At 44.9% G+C, this 27800-nt stretch overlaps 1 protein-coding gene across 2 annotated transcripts in view; it reads left to right on the top strand.

The window, feature by feature from the left end:
* The window catches only part of CES5A (carboxylesterase 5A), a 26269-nt gene extending 3508 nt beyond the window's left edge, over window positions 1–22761 (top strand). For both annotated transcript variants that reach the window (XM_081806580.1, XM_081806579.1), the window contains 11 exons: window positions 463–601; window positions 2226–2359; window positions 2790–2943; window positions 4407–4511; window positions 6257–6361; window positions 7676–7816; window positions 10788–10856; window positions 12358–12505; window positions 19614–19763; window positions 22124–22196; window positions 22302–22761. In XM_081806580.1, coding sequence (XP_081662706.1) covers window positions 463–601; window positions 2226–2359; window positions 2790–2943; window positions 4407–4511; window positions 6257–6361; window positions 7676–7816; window positions 10788–10856; window positions 12358–12505; window positions 19614–19763; window positions 22124–22196; window positions 22302–22527 — 1444 coding nt within the window. In that variant the 3' untranslated portion in view covers window positions 22528–22761. The remainder of the gene's footprint in view (window positions 1–462; window positions 602–2225; window positions 2360–2789; window positions 2944–4406; window positions 4512–6256; window positions 6362–7675; window positions 7817–10787; window positions 10857–12357; window positions 12506–19613; window positions 19764–22123; window positions 22197–22301) is intronic.
* The last annotated feature ends 5039 nt before the right edge of the window (window positions 22762–27800 follow it).

Consider the following 27800-nt stretch of genomic DNA (forward strand, 5'->3'; position numbering starts at 1 on the left):
ATCTACCTCCATTGGTTCCTGGTGGAAAGGCCTAGAAATGTCCTTTTGTTCCTCTGGGGGCAGAAAAGGGAGCTGCTAGAGCAAAGCCCTTGCTATGTAACCTAGTGTCTTGCCCTCTAGGTTGGGGAATTGTTGAGCCATGTTGAATCTCTATGTGTGTGTCTCTGAATTGTGGTAGTGGCTGTAGGCATGGGTGAGTGCTAGAAGTTAATGATACAATTACTCTGCACGACGTGCTTTCCTACCCAAAAACCAGATCAAAAAGAATTATAGCGTGTTTCTTTGTCTGTGCCACCATGGCGGGGGCCGGGGAACTGATCAGACTTTGTACCAGTAGCTCCCATATGCCTCTTCCGCTCAGACACGGGAGACCACCAGGCCTCTCTGTGGTCACAAGGCCTGGCCCCTCCCAGGCGAGTTAGCCGACAGCAACTCTGAGGATTTCTCCTTCCTTCCTCCAAGGTGCCTCCAGAACTCAGAGTGGCTGCTCTCAGATCAACACTTTCTCAAGGTGCATTACCCCAAATTGGAAGTGTCCGAAGACTGCCTGTACCTTAACATCTATGTGCCCGCCCATGCGGACACCGGCTCCAAGCTCCCCGTAAGGCTGCCTGTCATGCCGGGGCTCCAGCTAGCGGGTTCTTGCCCAGGGACCCAGGCAGAGTGGCTAGAATCAAACCTACCCCCTGTTGGGTAAAAGGGAAATGTAATCACTTGACGCATCAATAACTCTTAAAAAGTCATTTAATGACAGATTCACTTTATCTTCCTTTCTGATTGCTTCTTTGTTGGCAGTGACTTGACTTGACCTTTGATTTTTATTTTGTTTTGTTTTTCCCCTCTGTTGAGTATTTAATGGTCTGTAAACATTTAGAAAGACACTGCTTAAAAGGACCCTGATTTTCTGTTTGCTTGTTTGTTTGGGAAATCCTTTTTTAAAAAGGATCATTTCATCCTCCAATTTTTCTGTTTGCAGTGAGGACAGGTAATAATATTAAGTATTTCATTTAAGAATGTAAAATATCTCTGTATAAGTGAACGGGAAAGGTGTTAATTTTTAACCACACCCTCCTGTATCCTGTCTCCCCTTCGCCAGTGCAATGGGAGACTCAATCTGTTGGATCCTAACAATATGTATTGAGCACTGACTATGTGCCAGCCACAGTATATTATCTCATTTAACCCCCACAGTAACCGGTGGGTAAGGATTATTGGACCCATTGTACAGATTAAGAAGATGAGGCACGGGGATGGCATAAGTGACTTGTTCCACGTTGTACACACAGTAAGTGGCAGGTCCGATGCCAAAGCCAGGGCTTTCTTTTTCCTCAGTGGCTTTATTCTCTTTTCCCACCCCAAGAGTTGTAGTCCCTAGTATGACTTTAAAAAAGAGAAGGGCGGGGCACCTGGGTGGCGTCATTGGTGAAGCCTTGGACTCTTGGTTTCTGCTCATCAGGTCGTGATCTCAGGGTCGTGAGATCAGGCCCCGTGCTCAGTGTGCAGTCTCCTTAAGATTCTCCCTCTGCCCCTCCCCACCTGCAAGCTCTCTCTCACTAAAATAAATGAACAAATCTTTTTTAAAAAGAGAGAATGGAAAGGATTTATTAATAAGTATATCAATCCTGATGGTACCATGTGAATGTTTAATGTTCCCCAGTCCCAATTTTTCTAATCAATATAGTAAAGTTTTCGCACTTCTCTTCCCTGTCATCTCTCCTCGCTTCTCTTCTCTCTGTAGGTAGGGGAAGGGGTGAAGTTAAAACAACTTAAGTGGTTTTTGCTCTCCTACATGCCTTACAGTGATTTCCTTCTTCCTATGGGTCACAAGTTCAGAGATATTTAGTTAATACTTTCTGAGCACTTGAAATTGTTCTAAGAACTTTAGATGCAGGATCTTGTTTAAAATCTCATGATAACCCATCAGTGAGATACTTTCATTCTTCACATCTTACAGATGAGAAAAATGAGCCTCAGAGAGGTTAAGTAATCTGCCCAATGTCACCCAGCTCATCTGTGGCAGAGCTGGGAATCAAACCCAGGAGTACCCAGATGCCAGAGCCCACAAGCTTACCCCTGGGCCTTCTTCAAAAGACAAAACCTCTGATGCTACTTAGAAAGGAAAGTGAGACGCTTATATTTCCCTAAAGAAAGAAGGTCCCAGCATGCATGGGGAGGGGATGTGAGTTTCTGGCAGGTTGCCTAGAAAGGTCTTCTCCCTTCCACAGGTCATGGTGTGGCTCCCCGGGGGTGCCTTCGAGACTGGCTCAGCCTCCATCTTCGACGGGTCCGCCCTGGCTGCCTATGAGGATGTGCTGATTGTGACCACCCAGTACCGGCTAGGAATATTTGGTTTCTTCAAGTGAGTGTCCCCATGTGACTGACACCCCGGATCCCCAAGGCACAGCTGTGGGCAGCCATAGGGGATTCAGTGCCCAGCCGCCTAAGGAGGAATGAGCCTTCAGTGACATTGAACAAATGTGACCCAAAGTAGTTAGGTAATTTTTGCAGCAGGAAGAGATTAACCCCCAAGTCTTGGTGGATTAAAACAACAAAAAAAATCTTTCTCACTCAAGTAAGGTCCAGCTGAGTGATCATGACTGACAGACATCTTTCCATGTGGTCCATCAGGGACCAGGGTCCTTCTATCTCATGGCTCTGCCCTCCTTAAGGGCCCAGACCCTCTGCATTTGACCAGCAGATGGACAAACAGAGCCTCCACCTCGAACTCCTTGAGCTTCAGGAAGCAGATTGACATCCACTGAGCATTCTCACCCTGCCTCTTGCCCCAGCACAGGGGACCAGCATGCTCGGGGGAACTGGGCCTTCCTGGACCAGATGGCCGCCTTAACCTGGGTCCAGGAGAACATCGAGTTCTTCGGTGGGGACCCACGCTCTGTGACCCTCTTTGGCGAGTCAGCGGGAGCCATAAGTGTTTCCAGCCTTGTGAGTTCTTCTCTTTGGGGGGCTTGAACGAACCTCGGTGGGAGAGGTCCGTGAATCACTCGTGGCTGATTGGTACTTCATGTCGAACAGACACCTTGTCTCCCTCAAGCCTCCCATCGTGAGTTAGCGGCTCAGTCTCCTTTCGTGGACAAGAGCTGTCATCAGGAAGAGTTTAAATGAACTGCCCAAGATCACCTAGTGAGTAACAGTTTGAAGAAAAATCCCTTATATTTATAGGGTCGAAGCCCTGGACAGGTAATTACTCGTTTAATAGAAAAACTCAGCTAAAACATAAAGTAACAAAGGACGCATATAACATTTTATTTCAACTTCCAACATAAAGTGTGCATTTCTCCACCAATGGTTTGATACGGTGCCATATCTTTTCAGGGTCAGTCTGTTGGCCGGAGATCCACTGTGGGCTCTGGGCATAACCCCCTCCCCCCAGATTCATTGTCCTCTAACAGCTGCTTTAGCTTCTTTACAGCGAGCACGAACTTGAGGTGCCTGCCTTGTAGTCTGTGAATGCAGCGTGCTCATGGAAGCTTCTGCTGCCTCCCCACATATCTTATACTCTTACCTTGTTCACACCAAATTAATCTGACGGCGGTATTTTTCAGCTACTTGCCTTCATCAAAGGTTTCTTTCCCCAAACATAATTTTGTTTTCTTTTTACACGCATACTTCATTGGTTCCCACGATATTTCATCGATTAGGTCATTACAATAGCAAGTGTAAATGACAAAGCAAGTTTGGGAGCAAATGCACCTTACTCGTGGCCAGAAACTGGTGGGAATAGAAAGGTATGTGGCACTAGAAAACAGCCCTCTGGCTCTGAGGGGTCGGCATCTCCTGGGCCTCAGCTAACAGGTTAATCACAGAAGGCAGTTACATGGAAGTGGGTTAAGAGAGCTTCTGCTGTATAGCACTTGACAATATACAAGATATTTTTCTGTCTTCAAGATAACTCGATAAGGTGAATTAGAGTAAATCAACTTTTACATATTTGATGACAGCCGCCATTTCCGGAGTGTGTAGTATTTGACCAGGCATCGTGCAAAGCCTTCTGTATTCGTTACTTCTGCCCTACAGAACAGTTCTGTGATATGGGCTCCATTTTTCCTTCTGGTTTTGCAGGGAATAGATTGATGCTCAGAAATATATAAAAAACTTGCCTGAGGTTCTCCAGCCAGGAAGTGAAGGAGCTAGCACTCACACACTAGAATGTTTGACCTCAAAGTTCCTGGGAGTTTGGGGCTCAGAGAGGTTAAATAACTTGCCTAAACTTTCATGGCTCGTCCTTGAATCCCCAAACCAGGGCTTTTTTTTTTTTTTCTCCTGTATGTGTAGAGCTTTTAAGGAGACTTCCTGGGAAGGTTTCTTTAAAGAAGGATGGGTGGTGTGTGTAGTGGATGGAGAGTCCCCTGCCTGACTTCTCCTGGTCTCCTGTGTTCTCATTCCAGATTCTATCCCCCATGGCGAATGGCTTATTCCATAAAGCCATCATGGAGAGTGGGGTAGCCATCATCCCTTTCCTGAGGGCCCCCGATGATGAGAGGAATGAAGATGTAGGTATATTGTTAACACCTCTCTAGCTTCCTCTGCTTGGTCAGGGGAGAACGTGGTTAGGTGTTGATAGACCATGTGCTTGGCCGTCCTTACCGACCATGGCCAAAGAATCCGATGCTGGCCAAGGCGAACCTTACTGCTTCATGGAAGGCCTGGTTCAGGAAGTAGTTCTCCAGCGCCGTCTAGCTGGTGCACATGAATGTGTGTGTGTGCATGTGTACATGAATGTATATGTGATAGTTCTTACATCTTATTCACTCTTCTTCACCTGGGATATATAACTCAGTCCGCTGTGTGATATATACTTCATTTCCTGTACCTACTCCATTCCACCTAGAGTACTATGTTAAGAAAGATTCTGAAGCTGTTTCCAGTTCAGTGGGAAAGAACACTGTGACTGATGCATGTTGTCTGGCATGAGATTGTAAGGGGACGGTGAGGCATATGCCCCAGACTTTTGTCATCTGTCATCTTGTTTAGTGCTCTACCAAGCAGTGAGGACCTGGAGACCAAGGTCTCTGTCTCTTTCACGTCCCAGCATAATGCCTAGGTTCTAGTAGGTGACTATTGATGTTTGCCGAATGAATGAGTTAACAAATGAGCTGATTCAGTCAATGAATATTAGCACGGGGCTGTGGAGCCATCTCCTGGGGACTGTGCATTTTAGTGGTATATTTGCTTAAACACCTTGTAGAAAATAACGGTGTACACCAAGAGCAGAGACCTAGAGATATGATATTGTAAACATACCCTCAATACACAGGGAATATTGATTTGGAGAACACGATATATCAGCTTTCGGTTTGTGCACATACTTATTCATTCAGCACACATATATTGAGTGTCCCTTGTCCCCCCAGCTCTATGTTAGAACCTGTAGGCTTATAAATGGAGACAGGCCACACTGACTTGAGAAGACCATCATCTTTAACCTGGAGTCCAGGAAAAGTCTGGGAGGTGGTCCTTGAGCTCCTACAGTTGTAGGCAGATTCTGTATGTTTGTGCATTTTCCCAGGGAAAGGGTTTGTAGTTTTCATTGGATTTTCAGAGCCTTCATGACTCCCAAGCACTTAGGGACCACCACTTTCAAGGGAAAAGTGCTCAAGGAAAGTTCAATGACTGGGAGAGATAGTGTTTAGGAAAAGATTAGGAAGAGCAGGTGGGAATCCGTGACATGACAGGAAATTAGAGAAGGAGGGAGTTCATGAAAGGACATCTCAGAGGAGGTGGGGATGAGTGAATTGGTGGGAGACAGAAAAAGATGTTCAGGGTTTTCCAGGCTGCAGTGGGGGTGAGGCTGAGCAGAGCTGACAAGCTGAGACTGAGCCAGAGTCATGCCTCAGCATACAGTTAAGTCATGCTTGCAAAGCTGCTCCTCACTCTTGGGGCTCCTGAGTTGGGCTTCTGGGCTCAGTGGGGCCTAGTGCCATGGAGTCAACGTCATAGGACTGGTGTCTCCGTGACCAGGAAGCTTGACTCTATTCGGTAGCCACAGACTGACACACCACCTCCCCCAGCTCCAGCTGTTGCTGAATATGGCCAGGAGGGTCAGGCAGGAGCGTGAAGAGGTCCAGGGCCAGCCTGTCCTCAATGGGTACATTCTGTTACATGTACATGGGGGTGGGGAGGGGCAGCAGGCTTCATATATGAGGAACCAGCCTGGGGCTGGATCAAGGACTCTTTTCAACTTTCATTTTCTTGGCGGCCTTCATTGCTGTGCTCTGACCCAGTCCTCTGGAAATAGTTGCAGGTGATCGCGCATGTCTGTGGTTGCAACGCATCAGACTCCGAGGCCTTGCTGCAGTGCCTGAGGGCTAAATCCCCCGAGGAGTTGTTGGACATCAACAAGGTGAAGACGGACAGGAGGGTCTGGGGGCCGAGAGACTCCACCACTCTCTTACTTACTTTGATTTGGGACTTTGGAAAGACGGAGGTTGGGATTCAGAGTAATGGCCATAGAAACACAAGGTAGAATATGTAGAACCCTGATAGGTAATTTAAGGAACTTGATGGGCTGGGGTGCTGTTTAGCCTGGAGAACATCCAGGAAAATATGAAGGTTGTCTCTAAGTCACCAGGAAGAGGGACCGCACCTGTTCCACATGCTGCCAGAAGTTAATTCAATGCCAAGAGCAGGAGTTCTGTTAGGAAGCCATTTTGGCTTGGTATAACCAAGAATTTTCTAAAAACACAGTTGTCTTCAAAACAACCAGCTCCTAGATAAGGTAGTGTGACACCCACCTCTATAGGTATGCAAGCAGAATCTCGATGACTGCTGACAGATTTTAGTCACTGGATGATTCATTGGACCAAATGAGCTGTTATGTCCCTTCCAATCTTGAGAGCTTCTGATGGTCCTTGGAAGAGCGAGGTCATTATCTGTCACATTCCAACATTTGTTAAGTAGCTATTTGGCGTGGATGAAGTGTCTGCTGTGAGCAGTGCTGGAATCTGGGAGCTGGTTACAAAGTCCTTGACCTGATGTAGTGTGAAAGGTCTTCTATGTACTCCCTTCCACCCCTATTCCCAAACAGAGACCCCAGAAAACCATGGATAGAGCCAGGTGTTGCTTCCTGAGACCCAAGAACTATCCAGCCAAGTCGAAGGCAAAGATACACCAACCCCCACTACTCTGACCACCTCCAGCCCCCCGCACCATGCCTGCCCCTAGCTCACCACTCTGCCCATTGCATTTGGCCAGTGGTTCTCAAACTTGAGCGTGCATCAGAATCACCTGGAGGGCTTGTGAAACAAGTTGGCCGGGCTGTACCCCCAGAGTTTCATATCTAGTAGGCTTGGGCTGGGGCCTAAGAATTTGTTTCTAAGAAGTTCCCAGGTGACATGCTGATGCTGCTGGTCCAGGACCCATGCCTTGAGAACCACTGTTGTAGGCTCCTGTCTTTTTTAGGTAGATACTAATTATTATCCTCATTCAGCAGATGAGGACTCTAGGCAGGAAGCTGAGCCCCTTTGCCCAAGTAAGTGGCAGGGCTGGCCAGGCAGCACTCGTGCCTTGGGAAGGGCCAAAGGTGGCTTATTTTTCCTTTCTTAATGCAGTTTGACCACTGCTGGAGTGGGTTGGCTCTGCTGGGCTAAGGGTTTGGGGGACAGCGGATTTTAGGAAAAGAAACAGATGCTGATTTTTCTCTTCTTCTTTATTCCAGAAAACCAAGTCTTTCACTCGAGTGGTTGATGGTTTTTTCTTTCCTGATGAGCCTCTAGACCTATTGACTGAAAAAACATTTAATTCCGTTCCTTCTGTCATCGGAGTCAATAACCACGAGTGTGGCTTCCTGCTGCCCATGGTAAGAATCCCAGCTGTCCTCCCTGTCGCTCCCTCAGCCGCGAGGCAGCTGTGTGCTTCCAAGCTGAGCACTCCCATGCATGACGCCAAGTGCTGTGAGGGAGCCTGGCAGCCAGGGACGCAGAGATGCCCCTTCCTCTCGCTCAAAGAGGGTAACTGAGGATTGGGGGCAGCCGTAGCCAGTGTCTGCCCGGCTCCTCATATAAGGCTTATAGAGAAAGAAACAACTCTATAAAAAGTAAGGGAGGATGGGATCCATTTGAGCTTTGATCAAAACATTACAAAGGATTGTTTCAAATTAGCACAGTTACTATACTTCAAAGGTGAAATTCATGCAGGTTTGGAAAATTTCAGGCCTTTACATTTTCATGTCCAGCCTCGGTTCTGGCATTTTGACTTCCAAGAGAGCTCCCGAGGCTCGTCCAAGTTGCAAAATTATTGAATCGCTTTAGTCATTCAACAAGTATGAATGGAACGTTTGCTACCTGCTCTACACTCTTGGCAAAACCCAAGCGTTCAGGGGCGCCTGGGTGGCTCAGTCGTCAAGCATCTGCCTTCGGCTCAGGTCATGATCCCAGGGTCGTGGGATCGAGCCCCGCATCGGGCTCCCTGCTCGGCGGGAAGCCTGCTTCTCCCTCTCCCACTCCCCCTGCTTGTGTTCCCTCTCTCGCTGTCTCTCTCTCTGTCAAATAAATAAGTAAAATCTTTAAAAAAAACCCAAGCGTTCAACACTAAACAAGTCACATGGCTCCAGCTTTCAGCAAGCTCCCATCTGAGTGAGGAGAGCAGATGAAATGCAAGGTTGAATAGATGGTTTCAGGAAGGGGCAAGTGCTATGAAGTACGTAAACTGGTAGAAGATCTTTAGGGAGGAGAAGGGGTAGAGAGGAAAGGCTTCTCTGAGGAGGGATCGTTTGTGCTCGGGCTGAATGCTGAGAAGGAGCCATGATTCCTTGACCCTGCCATTTAAGAAGCCCCTCCTGATTCGAAATAAACTTTTCATCTGTCCTCAGAAAGGAGGAATGCTCAAATTCATAATATCACCATGGCTCAGTTAGAGAGACCAACCTCCTCCTTTCAAGCTGAGAGAGACGCGGTCATGAAAGACAGAGGTCTGCCACGGTTAGACGCTAGTTGGTGCCGTTTAGAGCCAGAACCCCGAGTCCCTTGGGCTGTCAAAGGCACGTTCTGCCTTTGACAGATGAATTTGACCTACAGAGCAATGTTTTGGGGTAAGTGAGGGTGGGGATCTTTCTCTTCATGTTGTAAATGAGGCAACTGAGTCACAGATTATGGCGTAAGGAAGGCCCTTCAGTACTTTCAGGTCTGTGCCAGAAAGAAGAAGGCAGGTGCTCCTGATGACAGCCACCACCACCGTAACCACTGCAACCGGTCCCGACTGCCTTCCACGTGCCAAGTGTATGCCATCGGTGGGACAGCTTGCAAACAGGCATTGGTAGTTAAAGAAACTTAGCCTCAGAAAAGCTAAAATTCCCTTCCAAAGTCTCCCAGCTGGGGAGGAGACAGTGGTGTATAATTTTTTTCATGCGCTTAGGCTCTGCCATTAAATGTTGGGTTCTCTGTTAACCTGCTGTGTGACCTTAAGTGAACTGCCCAACCTCTCTGAACCTTTATTCCTTTAATGTGTGAAATAGGACTGGTCTTACTACCTGCTTCACAAGTACCCATCAAATAGCCTGGCATATAGCAAGTGCTCAGTAAATGTTAGATATTGGAATTATTCAAGTGGTGCCATGAGATTTGGTGCCCAGGTCTGCATAGGTCAGGAGCCTGGGGCGGTGCTCTTATTTCATGTGACCTTGCAATTACATCCACTGCTGGCCATTGGAGACCGTGGGTAATCCTCCAAAAACAAATCTCAGCTCCTGAACATATAGAGAGGTTCTCAGTAGTTGAAATATACTTGTGGATAAATTGAATGACCCTGGAGATTCCCTCAGATGCCAGGAGACAAAGTTGTTTAAATATTTACCCTGGTGATTTATTATCCTAAGATTTTCAGCAGAAAATGTCAAAGAGAAATTCATTTGACAGGTGAAGAGTACTTTTACCCTCTCATATTTTTAAGCTGTGGTACTGGCCAGGGAGGCGTCAGTTAGCAAATAATTACCCATAGGCTCGTACAGAGCCTAGGTTCTTAACCCCCAGCCTGGCCACCTCACTGGCTGTCGGCAAACTGCTGCCTTCTCAGAGGCCCTGATTGCAAAGGTCTTGAGAAAGAGAACCATAAGTCACTGGCTTTGAGATTTTCTGGTCTCTGTTTGGACTTGATGCCAAAGCCAAGGTGTAGGCTGTTATCAGTTTGCCAAGGCCGCCGTAATAAAATACCACAGACCAGATGGTTTAAACAACAGAAATTTATTTTCTCACAGTTCTGGAGGCTGGAAGTCCAAGATCAAGGTATCAGCAGGTCCAGTTTCTTCTGGGGCCTCCCTCCTTGGCTTGCCTTCTTCCTGTGTCCCCACATGGTCTTTCCTCTGTGTGCACGCATCCCCAGTGCCTCTCTTGTGTGTCAGAATTTCCTCCTCATATAAGGCCACCAGCCAGATTGGATGAGGGCCCAGCTAACGTCCTCTTTCTCATTTAATCACTTCTTGATAAACCCTCTCTCCACATGGTCACATTCTGAGGTAGCGGGGGCTAGGGCTTTAACATGGGAATGTGGGGGCGGTGTCAGCTCATAACATGGCCTTTCCACAGAGCAGCCACTCGGGCGCCACAAGACCACAGGTATGGCAGGGACCGGCGGCATTTTAGCAAATGTGGGAAGAAGAAACTTCATTGCTCCACCAACCCACTGAGGCTGCTCCTGCATGTCGCCCCTGGGGGCTGAAAAGGTTTCTGCTCTCCAGCCTCTCTTCTTAAAAAGCAGGCACTTTGACCCTCAGAGAGACCGCTTTCCCTTCTGGTGACCTGAGGTGCTCACAGAGGACGCCCTACTTCTCTCCACAGAAAGAGTTTCCTGAGATCCTCGGGGGCTCCAACAAGTCTCTCGCCCTGCACTTGCTACACACAGTCCTGGTAAGTGAGCTTGGGCAACTGATTTTTCAGTCAGCTGAAACCTCCTTGGGCCACTCTCAGGAGAAGGGACTGGGGCTATAGACGTTCCTCATTTGCTCATTCAGTGAATCTTTGCTAAGTATGGTTCCACCATCCCTTATTCAGTCTCAAAATCCAAGGAGCTCTGAAAACCAGCCCACAGGGCAGCCACACTTGCCCCAGCCGATATGTGGCCACTGGTCCTTATTGTTCCCATTCACGTCATTCATCCCACTATTCACGTGCTTCTCTGCGGACATGGTAATGTAGGGGCTGAGGGGACCACCCCCCAGAGCATGTGACATCATATGCAGCCTCGGTACTGAATCCGCAGACCGTGGGGTGGGTGGAAGGAGGAGGCACTTTGGCACAGTGTCTAACAAACCAGATCAGAGGAATGTCCGAGGCCCTCTGGTGCCCGGGAGGTACCAGAGCCACGTGGGTCCCTCAGGGAGAAGGGCCTTGAAGAATGAGTTAGGTTTGTCCGGCTCGTGGAGGAACAGGGGCCAGGGGCTCTGCTGGTCATATGGTCCAAGTCAGGGGCACTTGCACCAGAGCCTGGAGTTGCTCTGGGCCTGATTAAAAACACCCAGCCTTCAGAGGACCTGCTGAATGAGTCTGAGCAGTACTCCCTGGTGTGCTCTGTACTGTCTCCAAATTCCAAAGAAACTTCTGCAGGGCTGTGCCTGTTTTCATGTGGCAAGTGGGAGGACTGATGGTCCAGGTGCCATAACTTGTCCCAGCATTTCCCAGGCTCCCAGATCCCCAAGAACATCACCAGTGTGGCAGATCCTGAATCTTCATGAAGTTTACTTTGCACTGGCCAGCATTTGTGCTTGGGGCAAGTTGAGGGATGGAAGCCTGGGAGGCAGCCCCGTCCCAGGTCAGAAAAGCACAGAATGCCCTGTTCAGGGATTTGGCAACGGGTCTCAGGGGAGACTGACAGAACTGAAGACGGGCTCTGTGCCAGATAGCACGTTTCTCATGTAATCCTCTGAACAACTCATTTTTTATAGATAAGGGAACTCCAACAAGAGACTTGTTCAAATCAAACAGCAAAGGACTGGAGGCAGCACTGCTTCCAGAAGCAGGGTCCCAGTAGCAGTCACAAAGGTCTACACTCAGAAGAGTCCTACACTTGGTTGACAGGGATGGCTGTTTTCCTACACCTGGTTGACAGGGATGGCTGTTTCTGACATCTCAGAGAGGCGTGCGCACTGTGATTAGGAGCACGCAGTCTGGCTGCAGATAGAATTGCGGAAGAATCATTGTTGCACCGGTTTGGACAACCACTTACCCTCTCTGGGCCTCGGTTCCCTCATCTTTGAAATGGGGCTAATTTTGATATTTGCCCCATAGGGTCACTGTGTGGATTAGATGAGACAATGCACGTAAAGACCCCAGAATCATGCCCGCCCAAGCAAATGCTCAATGTGTTGACTGTTGTTGACCTGGGTCTCCTGTGACCATGATTTTTTTACAGCACATCCCCAACCAGTATTTATACCTTGTGGCTGATCAATACTTCTCCAACAAGCACTCCCCGGTTGAGATACGAGATAGTTTTCTGGACTTGCTTGGAGATGTGTTCTTTGTGGTCCCTGGGGTGGTCACAGCTCGATATCACAGAGGTGAGTCTCTGAGTACCCCCACCCCCCACCCCACAGCAGGGTCACAGCCCAGCAAGGCCAGTGGCTGCAGAGAGTCTTGTGGCCTGATGACTGGCCACCTGCTCCACCCTTCTGTTCCCTCAGTGAGAGGGAGTTCTCAAGAATGTGTGGGATATAACCCTGCACACTGACCTTTGCAATTCCCGTGCCTTTCAGAGTTCAGGGATGTTGATCAGTTCTGTTGTTTCTGTTTCTTCTCCTTCAGGACCATGCAAAAAATTCCCACCTCCCCATAATTTGGGGGGGACTAGTTTCCCAGACTCCTTTCTCTTTGGAAGTGTCTTCCCAAGCACTTTAGCTCTAAGGAGTAGTGGAGCAACCAGAAAGAGTATTATTTGGGGGAACACAAACCTTGTCTCCCCTCTCCCTGCCCTAATTCCTTCTCTCTCTCCTTCTCACTCACTCTCTCTTTCTTCTATTCCCCTTTCCTCATCTTTCCACAATTTTTTTTTTTACCAAGAGCCTACTATGTGCCTGACAATATTCTGGGCCCTAGAGATACAGCAGTGAACAAAACAAAGACCCTGCCACCATGAAATTCACATTCTAGTGGGGGAGATTGATAACAAACAAGTAAAGATAGAATATGTATGTGTTAGATAGTAATATAAGTAAGATAAAACAGGGCAGGGGATAGCAGTTGCAGGGCGCTGTGGGATTCTGTATCATAAGGTCTACGGAGGTGATGAGGGAATGAAGACCAAGAATTGACTCTTGAATTTGGGAACACAGAGATCACCGGTGACTTTGACAGGAACTATTGTGATGGGATGATGTAGATAAAAGTCTGGTTAAAATGGATTCAAGAGAAAATGAGTATACTGATCTTCAGAGAATACATCCCAATCTCAAAATCTCAGCAGTGGTTTTGGAAAAAATGAATGAATTGATTTTAAAAATTTACATGGAAATGCAAGTATAGCCAAAACAATCTTGAAAAAGAATAACAAAGTTAGGGGGCTTACAAGTCATCTGATTTCAAGTCTTATTTTTGAGATGCAGGAATTAAGAATGTCTGGTATTGGCTGAAGGATAGACAAAAAGAACAGAGTGGAGAGTCCAGAAAATAGCCAATTTTTGACAGAGACGCTGAGATAATTCAGTGGAGAAAGGAAATTCTGTTCAACAAACAGAGCTGGAATAACTGGATATTTATGTAGAAAAAGTGACCCTCAACACCCTAACTCACACTATACACAAAAATCAATGTGAGATGAGTTGTAGATCCAAATGTAAAAGCTAAAATTGTACTTAAGCAAAATTAATATATATATTTTTGCTCATCAAAAAACACTGTTAACAATGTTAGCAAAAATAGTGGAGGAGGGAATTCCAAAAATCTGTCCCACCACAAAAGCAATGAATAAACTGATAAGTACTGTCAGAATCAATTTTATTAGAACCTGGAAACAAATCAAGGGTTTATAGCAAGCAAGTGAACATTTAATCAAGATAAAGATCCTTGAGTCTCAGTGAGAGAGTGTGGCATTTCAACTTACTCTGCACCATTTCCTGCTACCAGCTAGGCAGTGGCCTTTAAGACAGCAGCCCACATTTAGAGTATAGGCTCCTAGTACTGGAGGGAGAAAAAAGGACCTTATACTCAAAGAATTGTGGTTTTTTCCTTTAATCTATCTGGTGGCTCCCTAAACAACTAAGCTTAAGGGGATTGCTTTTATTTCACCTAACCCAGAACTGTCTCAGGGATTAGGAACCTACCTGGAGGGCATTTTTCATCAACATTTAAGGGTAAATGCATTTGCTGGGGCACCTGGGTGGTTCAGTTGGTTAAGCGTGCAACTCTTGATTTCAGCTCAGGTTATAATCTCAGGGTGGTGAGACTGAGCCCTGTGTCCAGTTCTGCACTGGGCATGGAGCCTGCTTAAGATTCTCTCTCTCCCTCTCCCTCTGTGCCTCCCCACCCCTGCTCACATGCACACATGCGTGCATGCTCTCTTTAAAAAAAAAAAAAAAAAGTAAATGTATTTGTTGCTGCCACCAGAGGCAAGGGATAACAGTTAGAATAAACAATAGACAACACTTAGGAAGAAAAGCTGGGCAATGGAATGCTCTGGGAATAAAGGTTTGAGAAGCTCCCTCATGTTCCTGGGAAATTAGAAGGCCTTGTGCATGTCCAGAGTGGGGAGAATGCTCAGAAAAGGCCTGAGATGGCCCTAAGCTGTTATATCTGGTTGACCTGAAGGCTATTCTCTTACAGAAAGTGGAAGCTAAGTAAGAGTTAAAAACTGTCTAGCTGAGTGTTGAGGGTGTGCTTCAACACACACATAATGCCCATCTTCAAAGATTGGGAGATTTTGTTTGTTTGTTTTAGGCATTTATGAAAATCTTAGCTGACTCATAAAATAATTAGTTCACCACTAAGATAACAGGAGAAAAAAGACTTTGGTGGTCACACATGACGAAGAATAGTCAAAATTAGTACAGAAACATTTCTAAACAAGCTAACAACAGCAACCACAACAAGCAGTAACAGTAAACCATGGCAAAGGGGTAGAATCTGATGATCAGAGTTGCCACGTTATAATATTCAAAATCTCCAGTGTTCAACAAGGCATGCAAAGAGATGGGAAAGTATGGCCCACAGACAGGAAAAAAGGAAATTAGTAGAAACTGTCCCCGAAGAACCCCAGACATTGGATTTACTAACCACTTTAAGCCAACTATTAAATATACTCAAATAGCTATAAAGGAAACCACATATAAAAAATTAAAGGAAACCATGAAAATGATGTTTCACCACATAGAGAAGCAATAAAGAGAGAATTTATAAAATTATAACAAGTAACAAGGTCCAAATAGACATCTGGCATTGTGAAATACAGCAACTGGAATGGAAAATTCATTAGAGGGACTCAATGCCAGATTTGATCATGGAGAAGAAAGAAACAGAGAACTTGAACATAAATCCATTGAGATTACCCAGTGTGAGGATCAGAAAGATAAAGGAATGAGGAAAAATGAACAGAGCCCAAGAGACCTGTGGAACACCATGAAACATCCCAACATATGCATGATAGGACTTCCAGAAGGAGAGGAAAGAGAAAAGAGGTAAAAATAATATTTAAAGAAATTATGATCAAAATGTCTCAAATTTGATGGAATTTGAATCCCAAGTAGGAAAAACTCAGAAATCCACATAGAGATATAATCAGTCAAACACCAAAAACAGAGAAATTCCTGAAAGCAGTTAAGGTGAATAGACTAATCATGTACAAAGTAGTTTCAGTAAGATTAACAGCTGATTTCTCAACAGAAACCACAGAGGCCAGAGGCAATAGAATAACTTTTTCAAAGTGCAGAAAGAAAAAAAAGCCTGCCAACCAAGAGTTCCATATCTGTCAAAACTATCTTCAAAAATGAAGGGGTAATCAAGACATTACCAGATAAACAAAAATTGAGAGATTTTGTCACTAGTAAACCTGCCTGAAAAATGCTAAAGGGAGTCCTTAACACTGAAACAAAAGGACACTAGACGGAATCTCAAATCCACAAGAAGAAAAAAGAACACTACTAATGGTACTTACATTACTTATGTTTACTTATAGAAGTCAGTATTGTCTAATGTCTAATGTCTCCTTGTTTTCCTATATGATTTAAAAACAACTGTACAAAATAATAATTATAAATCTATGTTTTCACATACAATGCATCAAGATCCAATCTGTGCCAATAACAATATAAAGGCGCAGAGCTGTAAAGGGGGAAAGCTTTTGTATACTATTGAAACAAAGTTGGTATTAATTTGAAATAGATTATGATAAATTAGGATGTTAATTGTAACCCCAGGGCAACCACTTAGAAAATAACTAAAAATATGTATAGTAAAAGAAACAAGAGGGGATCAAAATGGTACACTGGAAAATATTATGGTAATGGAAGACTTGAAGAATAGAAAAGATATAAGACATATGGGAAACAAATAGTAAAATGGCAGAAGTAAGTCCTTCATAGTCAGTAATTATACTAAACGTAAATGGATTCTCTCAAAAGGCAGACATTGCAGAATGAGTGGATTATAAAAACAGTCCAACTGTATGCTGTCTACAAGAGACTCACTTTATTTTTTTTTAGTGGTTTTTTAAAATTTTTTTAATTGTTAAATCACCATACATTACATCATTAGTTTTTGATGTAGTGTTCCATGATTCATTGTTTGTGCATAACACCCAGTGCGCCATGCAGAACGTGCCCTCTTTAATACCCATCAGCAGGCTAACCCATCCTCCCACCCCCCCTCCCCTCTAGAACCCTCAGTTTGTTTTTCAGGGTCCATTGTCTCTCATGGTTCGAAGAGACTCACATTAGAACTAAAGACACAAATAGGTTGAAAATGACAGTGGATTCTTAGATATAACAACAAAAGCATAATCAAAAAAGAAAAAAATCCAGATAAATTGGACTTCATTAAAATGAAAAATTAATGTGCATCGAAGGGCAATATAAAGAAAGTAAAAAAGACAACCTGCAGAGTGGGAGAAAATATTTGTAAATCATTTATATGATAGGGGTCTATTATTTGGAATATACAAAGGACCCTTAAAGCTCAGCAAAAAACCAAACAAGTCAATTCAAAAATGGGCAAAGGATTGAATGGACATCTCTCCAAAATAGATATACAAATGACTAATAAGCACATGAAAAGGTGATCAACATTATTAACCATCAGGGAAACGCAAATCAAAACCACAGTGACATACCACTTCATACCCACTAAAGTGGCTATAATTAAAAAACCAACAAACAAAACCCAGAAAATAACAGTGTTATTGAGAATGTGGAGAAACTGGAACTCTCATGTCCTGCTGGTGGGACTGGTAAATGATAAATGCAATACAGAAAGTGGTTTGACTGTTCCTCAAAAAATTAAACATAAAATCACGGTATAACCCAACAATTCCACTCCTAGGGATAGACCCAAGATAATTGACTAGCAGCTGGTCAAGCAAAAATTGTACATGAATGTTCATAGCAGCCTTCTTTAGAGAGGCCAAAAAGTGGTAACAACCCAAAGATCTATCAGCTGATGAATGGATAAACAAAACGTGGTGTACACATAAGATGGGTTATCATTTGGCCATAGGAAGCAATGAAATCCTGACACCTGCTACAACGTGGTTGAACCATGAGAACATTATGCTAAGTGAAAGAAGCCAGACACAAAAGGCCACATGTGTGATTCCATTTATATGAAAAGTCCAGAATAGGCAAATCCACAGAGACAGAAAGCAGTTTCCAAAGGACAGGAGGGAAGGGCAAATGGGGAGTGACTGCATAATGGGTCCGGGATTTCTGTTTGGGGAGCTGAAAATGTTCTGGGCCTCAATAGTGGTGATGGTTGTACAACATTCTGAATGTACTAAAACCTACTGATTTACATACTTAGAAATGGTTCAAGTGGTGAATTTTATGTTATGTGTATTTTGCCTAAAACAAAAAACAAAAAACCCAATGTTGCTACAGAAAGGAGAAGGCAAGCCACAGACTGGAAGAAAATATTCACAACATAATTATCTGACAAAAACTTCACATCCAGCATATGAGAACTCTTACAATTCAATAATGAAAAGACAAACGTTCCAATTACAAACGGATAAAAGGCTTGAAAGGACACTTCACAAAACAAGATATAGGAAAGCCTCTTTTGGCGTATGAAAAGGTACTCAACATTATTAGTCATCAGGGAAATGCAAAATAAACTCCAAATGAGGAAACCATGTATACCTACTAGAATGGCTAATACTGAAAACACACACCATACCCACAAGTACTGCGAAGGATGTGGAATATTCAGAAGTATCGTGGACTTCTGGAGGGAATGTAAAATGGTACAACCATTCTGGAAAACTGTCAGTTTCTTATAAAATTAAGTGCACACCTACCCTATTACTCAACCATTCTACTCTTAGGCATTCACTGAAGAGAAGTGAAAGCTTATGTCCTTCCTTACATATGGACATTAATAGCAGCTTTAATCATAATAGCACCAAACTAGAAGGAACCCAAAAGTCTATCATCAGATGAGTGGGTAAATACATTGTGGTATATTCATGCAATAGCATACTACTTGGTGATAAAAAGGAATCAATGACTGATACATGAAATAACATGGATGAATCTCAAAAACATTACACCCAGGAAAAGAAGCCAGACACACAAAAGTATATATATTGTGCTACTCCATTTATGCAGAGGTCAAGGACAGGCAAAATTAATCTGTGGTGACAATCAATAAACGGGTTGATTGTCTCCTGGTAGAGTGGCCACAAAGACACACAAGGGAATTTTCCAGGGTGATAGAAATGCTCTGTATACCTTGGCATGGTGGTTACAGGAATGTGTATACACTTGCAAAAACTCATCAAATCATGTAATTAAAATCTGCACTTTTTATTGTCCATAAATGACACTTTAATTAAGAGAGAGAGAGAGAGAATGAGGGAGCAGAGATAATGAGTATTGTAGGGTCTTGCTAGAAGGGATTTAGAGAGATAAGCCAGTAGCCAGAGGGGAAGCTGAGACCAAGAGGATGTATGTGTGTTTGTGTGTGTCTGTGTGTGTGTGTGCGCACGTGTGTGTGCGTGTGTTAACGGGAGGCATGTAAGCATGTTGGCTACTAATGGCAGTGGTCCAGTAGAGAAACATTGATGGTGCAGGGAAAGGTGGGGGCGGGGAGGAATTACAAAGCAAAGACCTTTAGCAGAGGAGAAGGAATGTTGGAAGCAGGGAATAACTGTTCGGTTTGTCTCCGGACAGTTGAACCAGAATCAGTGGGAGGAAGTCACAGGGAGGTAGATCTTTGCTCGGTAGGAAAGGCTTATCTCAGTCTGCCCTGAGGGGTAGTGAGCTCTTGTCACCAGGGGTGCAGGGGCTGCTGTGGCAAGTACTAGCCTCCAATAAGGAAGAGGGAAGTTAGCAGAGTTCAAGTCACCTATTGTCTCTGAGCCGTCCCACCCACGGGTGTGGAGGACCTGCTGGGTGGGGATGCGGGGCCAGCCCCTGTTCCCCCACGCTTTGCACTGGCCACAGGCCCTCTCCTACCTCTGTGCAGATGCTGGGGCACCTGTCTACTTCTACGAGTTTCAACACCGGCCCCAGTGCTTGAAGGACACAAGGCCGACTTTCGTCAAAGCCGATCACTCTGATGAAATCCGCTTTGTATTTGGAGGTGCCTTCCTGAAAGGCGACATTATCATGTTCGGTAAGGAACAGGCTTCAGGGGCGGGGTGCTTCTGCTCTTGTGGGGACTCGAGCTTGGGATGAGCTGGGGAGAAGCCCCTCCCCCCACCCAACATGACGCCAGAGCCCTGGAGTACTGGTGGGTTAGAACTTAGTCTGTGGTTTACAGACACAACCATTCCCTGGAAAACGCCCCCACTCTTATTTTTAGAAACCAAGATGAAAAGGAGTTGCCAGCATTGGCTTGATGAGTGTTTCTCTTTGTGCTAAAGCCGAAAGGGCTGGGCAGTTGGGGGCACTCAAGCGACCTAATTTCTTTTTTTAATTAAAACCACTTTCTTCCTTCTCTCTGACCACTGGTCTTACCCTCCCTGCCCTTTCCAGACCTGTCGATGAGGCTACCACCCAGTGCTTTAAAAGGCACAAACAAACAAACAAAAAACCAAAAACCATGTTTTTCATAATTCCCAAAGTCCTCTGGACCCAGGTGGCCTAATGTAGATGCTTGTGAGCTGCTGCTAGCGAGGTTAGCTCATCCATTCCTGAATTTATGACCTGTGCAGGGCCTAAAATAAGCCAATCAGGTGAGGTTATCCACAGAAAAAAAATTACAGCAACTACACACTACAGATATCACTAAAATATTTTGTTAAAGAAATTGCACAATACAGGCTCTTGACCAGTTCATGCTGGCCTCTCGACGATGAGGACCGGGCCTCCGCATAAGTACGTTTGTGCGCTGAGGTTTATTTGTTACGTCATTTATTCATTCCCATCCTTATAATGCAGATAATAACACAACTACCTCTTAACTACTAGGTTGTCATAAGGATTCAGTGAAAATTCTCACAAGGCACACAGTGAGTGCTTAATAAATGTCACTGTACTATTACTCAGCAGCCATCACCAAGCTCATACTGTGGGACGGGCACAGGACTGTCCACACGGGAAAAAATGAACCACATGTGTGTCAAAGTTTAAATTCCCTAATATCTAGGGGCGCCTGGGTGGCTCAGTTGGTTAGGCGACTGCCTTCGGCTCAGGTCATGATCCTGGAGTCCCAGGATCGAGTCCCACGTCAGGCTCCCTGCTCGGCGGGGAGTCTGCTTCTCCCTCTGACCCTCCTCCCTCTCATGTTCTCTGTCTCTCATTCTCTCTCTCGCAAATAAATAAAATCTTAAAAAATAAATAAATAAATTCCTTAATATCTAAAGAGCTCCTAAAACCAGTGGGGAAAGAACAACCCAGTGGAAAGCTGGCTAGCAGATACACATAGACAGTTTATGGAAAAGGAAACATGAGTGACTTTTAAGTATGAAAATCCACCTGACCTCACCCATAACAAGAAGATTGCACACTAGCCTTGACTAAGGAAGACTTCTTCATCTATCAAGTTTGGGAGGAGCAATACATTTTACATAATGTATTTGAGCAGGTGTGGGGAGACAGACAACCTCATATATTAATGCAAAACTCTACCAAATTTAAAATGCAGATGGCCTTTGCCCAAGCAATGCAACGTCTAGAATTTTTTTGTGCAATTATACTTGCACACAAGCAAAAGTATAGACACACGCTGAAGCATTGCTTTTACCAGCAATGATGAAAACGTGTAAAGATCGAAACCGATGTAAAGATCCACCAAGAGAGTACTGCATACATGAATTATATATTCACTTGTAATTGCATATATACATATTTAGGCATTATACATTTAGAGAACAATAAATGGTGGGTTTATAGGTGACGGTATGGAACTATCTCCTGGATACGATTTTAGTAAAAAGAAAAAGACGGAGAATATGTGTTCATATTATACTGAGTGTGTAAAAAGGGGTCCGCTTAACCCCTAGTACATGACTAGGCTGCCTTTGGAGGGCACTCAAAAAGCTGGTAGCTATGGTTGCCTCTGAGCCAGGGGACTGGGTGTCTGGAGAAAAGAGATGGGAGGGAAACTTATTGTCATTAGATACCCCTGCTGCATTTTGGATTTTGTACTTTGAGCAAGGATTACTTTCTCAAATAAAGAAATGCAATAATTAATTAATTGCATGAGGCGGGGAGTGGTGGAAAGAGACACAGAGAGAGGTGGTCTCTATCCCCAGGGAGCTCGCAGCCTCATAGGAATGACTGGAAAAGCACTGGCTAGATGGGGAAGCTGCATGTTCAGCCTCCTCCAGCATTCGGAAGCCAGGACTCCTTGGGCGAGTCCTGGCTGCTCTGGGCCTCAGTCTGTGCAGATGCAGAATGAATGCATTGTTTGGTGGGCTGGTGAGGGGATCGGCAGGAAGGGAGATGTGAACGTGATTCAGCGCACCCGAGTCACCTTGGCCTTCTGGTGAATCCGTGTGAGAGCTGGATTTTGTGATTGTCTTCCTTCAGAAGGAGCCACCGAGGAGGAGAAATTGCTGAGCAGGAAGATGATGAGATACTGGGCCAACTTTGCTCGGACCGGGTAAGTGAGCCGCGCCCGCCACCCTCCGCCAGCCTCACCCAGCCTCCCCCACATTCAGGTGTTGGAGGATGGAAATCTCACCCCTGTCTCTGCCCTCACTTCCAGGGACCCTAACGGGGAAGGCCTGCCTCTGTGGCCAGCCTACAGTCAGAGCGAGCAGTACCTGAAGCTGGATTTGAACATGAGCGTGGGACAGAAACTGAAGGAGCAGGAGGTGGAGTTTTGGTCAGATACCCTCCCCCTGATTATGTCCACTTCCACAGCCCTCCCTGGTCCTCCTTCCTTACTCTCCTTTTCTCTGTTCCTGCCTTTATTCTTCTCTGCTCCTTGAGAAATTGTGTGTGATTTTGGTTTTCCTTCTTCTGCAATTTCCCCCACGATCATTAGCTCCATTTTTGTGTTTAGCTACTTTGTGAAATCAGCTGCTTTTACTGATGTTTTATGGACGTGGGGAGGATCCCTAGGGGACTTCTTTTCTATATCAAACAACGCTGCTTGTCTTGGAATGCTACCAGATCTCTTCAATAAATCTGCAGGAGGGCCAGCCTATTGGTTGGCATCATAATGATCTTGTTACTAAGAGAAAACAAAATCAGAACGTGAAATATGTATGGGGAGCAGAATTTAATCCTGTGCTCAAAACTCTCCCCCAACCCCCAGCATCCAAGGTGAAGTGGATTTCCTATCAGAGGTGTGTATTACCTGAAATCTGAGTGCTCTAACTGCAATCCAGGCAGGTGTCAGCCACAAGCCAAGCATGGATGTCTTGAACCTCGATGGCTAGAACTGGGTCTTTCCTCCAGTGGGGGAGGAGGGGGTGGGGCGGCCAGAGAGCCTCCTTCTCAGCAATGGAAACCAGAGGTCCATCAAGGTCAGGAGCCAAGGAGTCAGACACCTGGTGGCAAAGTCAGGTCAGGGGGACACCGAGGAGAAAAAATGTTTGCCTGATGGGGCGGAGACTAATCTATGCTTCCATAAACCTACATTGGGTGCCTGATGTGTGCCAGGCATATCCACACTGTGGCTACAGTGGTGAGCAAGACATGCCCTCCACCAGGGCTAAGCAAACACACAGTAAGCAAACATTCACACTAGTGAATAGCTGATGACATAAATTTGATAAGATCACTCAGAGTAAGGTGTTGTATAAAAGTATAACAGGGGGATCTAATTTAGAGGCAAGTCTTGGGAGGTTCTCTCTGGAGAAAGGATGAATTAAAGTTAACCAGATGATAGGTAGGGAGAATGTTGCAGTACCATCATTCAAAGGATGCACTTTTACTTTTTTTTAAGATTTTATATATATTTTTGTTTGTTGAATTGAGAGAGAGAGAGAGAGCAGAAGCAGGGGTGAGGGGCAGGGGGAGAGGGACAAACAGACTCCCCGCTAAGCAAGGAGCCCAGTGCTGGGCTCGATCCCAGGACCCTGAGATCATGACCTCAGCCAAAGACAGACGCTTAACTGACGGAGCCGCCCAGGCGCCCCGCACTTTTACTTTTTATATCACATTATAATTTAATATTTAATTTAATGTTTACATAATTATATATTAATTTATAATTTATATTTAATATGTTAATATATTTAATATTGAATATAATTTGATATTTAATTTAATTCATATTGTAACTACATAATCCCTATTCTATCCATTTAATTTACCAGGGTAATTAGTTTTTCTTTGTGATTGCCTCAGGATTACATGTGAGGTGCATGGAGTAGGAGGGTTTCTGAAATGTCAATAATGTAGAGTTTCTCTGGGTCAGAGATCTCCAGCTCTTAGCCTCAGTTTGGCCCCCAGAAATGTTTTGTTTAGCCGATGTCAAAAAAGTTTGTCAGATGTCAAAAAAGTTTTGGAATTAGTTTCCAGTTAATATGAAATCAGGGGAGTTTCACTTTAAAAGCCATGTTTCCAGCCCCTTCAGAGAAAAAGAAGGAAAAGGAGAAGAGGAGGAGGAGGAGAGGGAAGAAGAAATCTGGCAATATTGGAGCTGCGTTCCAGCATGGTAACCAGGGCTTCTGACAGCCCATACATCACCTTTGTGCAAATTAGAAGGTATCCTTTCTTCAAACCCTCTACAGGCATCTTCCAGGAAATCATCATCATTGATAGATACTACATCTATGATGTGAACAGTACCTCCTCTGAAGTAGTGCTCTTGTGCAGTACACAACCTGCACAACTGTTCTCAGTGACCTTGATGGAAAAACCTGCCGGAACTGAGTAGTGGCCACCCTTTACCAAGGCATAAGCTCTCCATTTTTTCACAGTCCTCACTATTCACGGGAAAGATTTGGTTTGTCTCCAGAGTTTTGTTGGATTTGATTTGATTTAGTGATTCAGGTCCAAGATTGTAAGGGAGAGGGGGGAAGGATTTTCTGTAAAAAAGGAAGTTGTTTAATTTGTCTTGTGCCTGATCCATTTCACTCATGCATATTACCCTTCCCCTGAAGATGTTTAGGTTTGGACCCCTGGCCTCTCATTTTATAGAAATCTATGGAGATGTGAAGGAATTCGCCCAGAATCATTCAGTGAATTAGCAGCAAGTCAAAACCAGGCTTCGAGTATCTTGTCCTTCCAAAGCAGGACTCTTTCTGCCATGCTCCCTGCCTCCGTCAGCATAGGGTCCAAATCTGTTGGATTGTGTCTGACTTAGGTGGTTGTGGACCAACAATGCTCAGGGCATTTTCTGGTTCTAGGAAGAGGAACCAAGCCACACACAAGCAAGCTGGAAATTCAGTTGCCTCTGCAGCTGCAGACGGCTAATTTCTACACTGATATTTGGCTAAACTAACAGCTAGAAAACACCACTCAACTCATTTTTTAAAATACTATCATATTAAATGACATTACACTTATTTATATACTGCACACAGTCCCGGCATCCTCAAATACGGTTCTAATTTTGGTAGGTGTCTTGCAAGAGGGAGCATATTTCCAACGCATCTAGATACAAGGCCCTCTTTCCTCCTTATTCCTGTCCACGTGCCATCAGATGTTGTATTGAGTTAAAGCTGAAATATAAATGCTACTTGGCATCCTGCTTTTTTTCATTTAATTCAGGGTTTCCTATCAGAGGTGTAAGTAGAGGAATCACCCAGAGGGCTTTTCCAAAATTCCACTGCCCAAGCTGCTCCCCAGTCCAGCCAAACCAGAAACTTCTTGGATGGGACCTGGAAACGTATGTTTTCAGTTTTTAGGCATTAGATGCGCACCTCCGATTACGAACTGCTGAGTATTCACAGTGTGGTATATGTATTCCAAGTCGGTAGAGGATCTTCAAAGAATCAGCTTTCATATCTGTCTGATGTGGATATGTCACCATCTCTAGCCAGTAGCCTGCTCCTGGGACATTTATGGATATAATTTGATGAGCAGCTTTGGGAATGAGTACTTTTACTTTTTAAAACTATTCCTGCCATCTGGATCTGCAGAAGATGGACCCAGTCACAGGCCGTGCCCTTTTTAAATTGCTCTTCTTTTTTTTTTTTAGTATTTTATTTATTCATTTGAGAGGGAGGGCCCACGGACGGAGAGGGAGAAGCAGGCTCCCTGCTGAGCAGGGAGCCCAATGCGGGGCTCAATCCCAGGACCCCCGGGATCATGACCTGAGCAGAAGGCAGACACTTAACCGACTGAGCCCCCCAGGTGGCCCTAAATTGCTCTTCTTATGTTCTACAAATTCACTTCCCCAAAGGGTCCCTTCACTTCCTGCTCATCAGCAACACAGAAACATGCATTTTCCACTCACCTCTGCTTTCCCACCACTGTACAAACAAACTATTTCATTGCTTTCTTATTATAAATTCAACAACTTCCTTTTTTACAGAAAATCTGCCCACCCCCCGCCCCCCTCCCCTTACAATCTTGGACCTGAGTCACTAAATCAAATCAAATCCAACAAAACCCTGGAGACAAACCAAATCTTTGCCTGTGAATTCCCTAATGTGCAGCAGAGGGCAGCATTAAGGGGAAAAAACCGCTCTCCTCCCCTCTGAGGCTCCTGAGATGGGGGTGGCGTGATATTGCACAACTTCGAAGGTAAAAAAAAAAAAAAAAAGGTTAAATTATAAACCAATACTATTTATCATCGTTCCTTTTCTCTGTAGCACTTGGAAAGGGGAAAATTCCAACCCACTACCTGAAAAGTCTGACTCCGATGACTACCTTCACAGGGAGAGCAGACTTTGGGGCCAGCAGGCTTGTTTCTTTCCTAATTTTTGTACTTTCCCACTGAGCCCCGAGGAGCCCACCTGAGATGGGCAGGAAAGGGTCCCTTCCCTCGTGGCTCCCTGTTCCTGCTCCTCTCCCCTCAAGGGCCCTTTAGACTCTGGACCTTCCTGGCCTACCCCAAAGCCCAACTCCCCACCTGTGGCCCTGGCTGCAGGTCCCAGGAGGGCAGAGGTGGGAGAGGGGGTGTATCCTCGCATCATGTATCCACATAGTAAGTGGTTACAGATTTTTATCGCTCCTGTGTAGTCATTATTTGTGTGAATATGCCATAATCTATCCATTCTACCGGTGTTGGGCATTTGGAGAGTTTCCAGTTTCAGGTTATTATGAAAAGAGTTGGCATGAATATTTTAGAACATGTCTTTTAATGACTACATGCATGCATTTCTCTTGGATATTTACCTACGAGTGGCTTTGCTGGGTCACCAGGGTTGCATATGTCAACTTTTAGTAGGGACTCCAAAAAGTTTTCCAAAGTGGTCGTGCAGACTTGCCCTCCTACCAGCAGAGTAAGGAAATTTCCAGGTCTTCCATATTGTTGTCGATACTTGGTATTTTTCTAAAGGATTCTTTCACTTTTCTCTTTATTCATTACTGTATGTTTCCTTGCTTAGTTTGCTATAATGCAACAATTGATTTACAAAATTGCATTCCTGTGGACTACTGATGGGCAGGGTTAGGTGACCAGGCATTGGCTTCATCAAGGATCACTGTGACCGCGCCATTTCCTTGAACCTCAGGGAACGTCTTCCTTTGGACATTCAAATCTCTGGACAGAAACCACACTATGTTGATGTTGCCAAGGCTTTTTTTTTTTTTTTTAATGGTAAGAATTACTTTTTTTTTTTTTTTTAAGATTTTATTTATTTATTTGACAGAGAGACACACAGCGAGAGAGGGAACACAAGCAGGGGGAGTGGGAGAGGGAGAAGCAGGCTTCCCGCGGAGCAGGGAGCCCGATGCGGGGCTCGATCCCAGGACCCTGGGATCATGACCTGAGCCGAAGGCAGACGCTTAATGACTGAGCCACTCAGGCACCTCAACCAAGGCTCTTTTTTTGTTTTGTTTTGTTTTGTTTTATTATCTTATGTTAATCACCATACATTACATCATTAGTTTTTGATGTAGTGTTCCATGATTCATTGTTTGTGCATAACACCCAGTGCTCCATGCAGAACATGCCCTCTTTAATACCCATCACCAGGCTAACCCATCCTCCCACCCCCCTCCCCTCTAGAACCCTCAGTCTGTTTCTCAGAGTCCATAGTCTCTCATGGTTTGTCTCCCCCTCCAATTAACCCCCCTTCATTCTTCCCCTCCTGCTATCTTCTTCTTCTTCTTTTTTTTAAACATATAATGTATTATTTGC

The sequence above is a fragment of the Leptonychotes weddellii genome, chromosome 16, assembly GCF_054177405.1.
Source record: "Leptonychotes weddellii isolate Sample4059 chromosome 16, ASM5417740v2, whole genome shotgun sequence".
NCBI classification, from domain to species: Eukaryota; Metazoa; Chordata; class Mammalia; order Carnivora; family Phocidae; genus Leptonychotes; species Leptonychotes weddellii.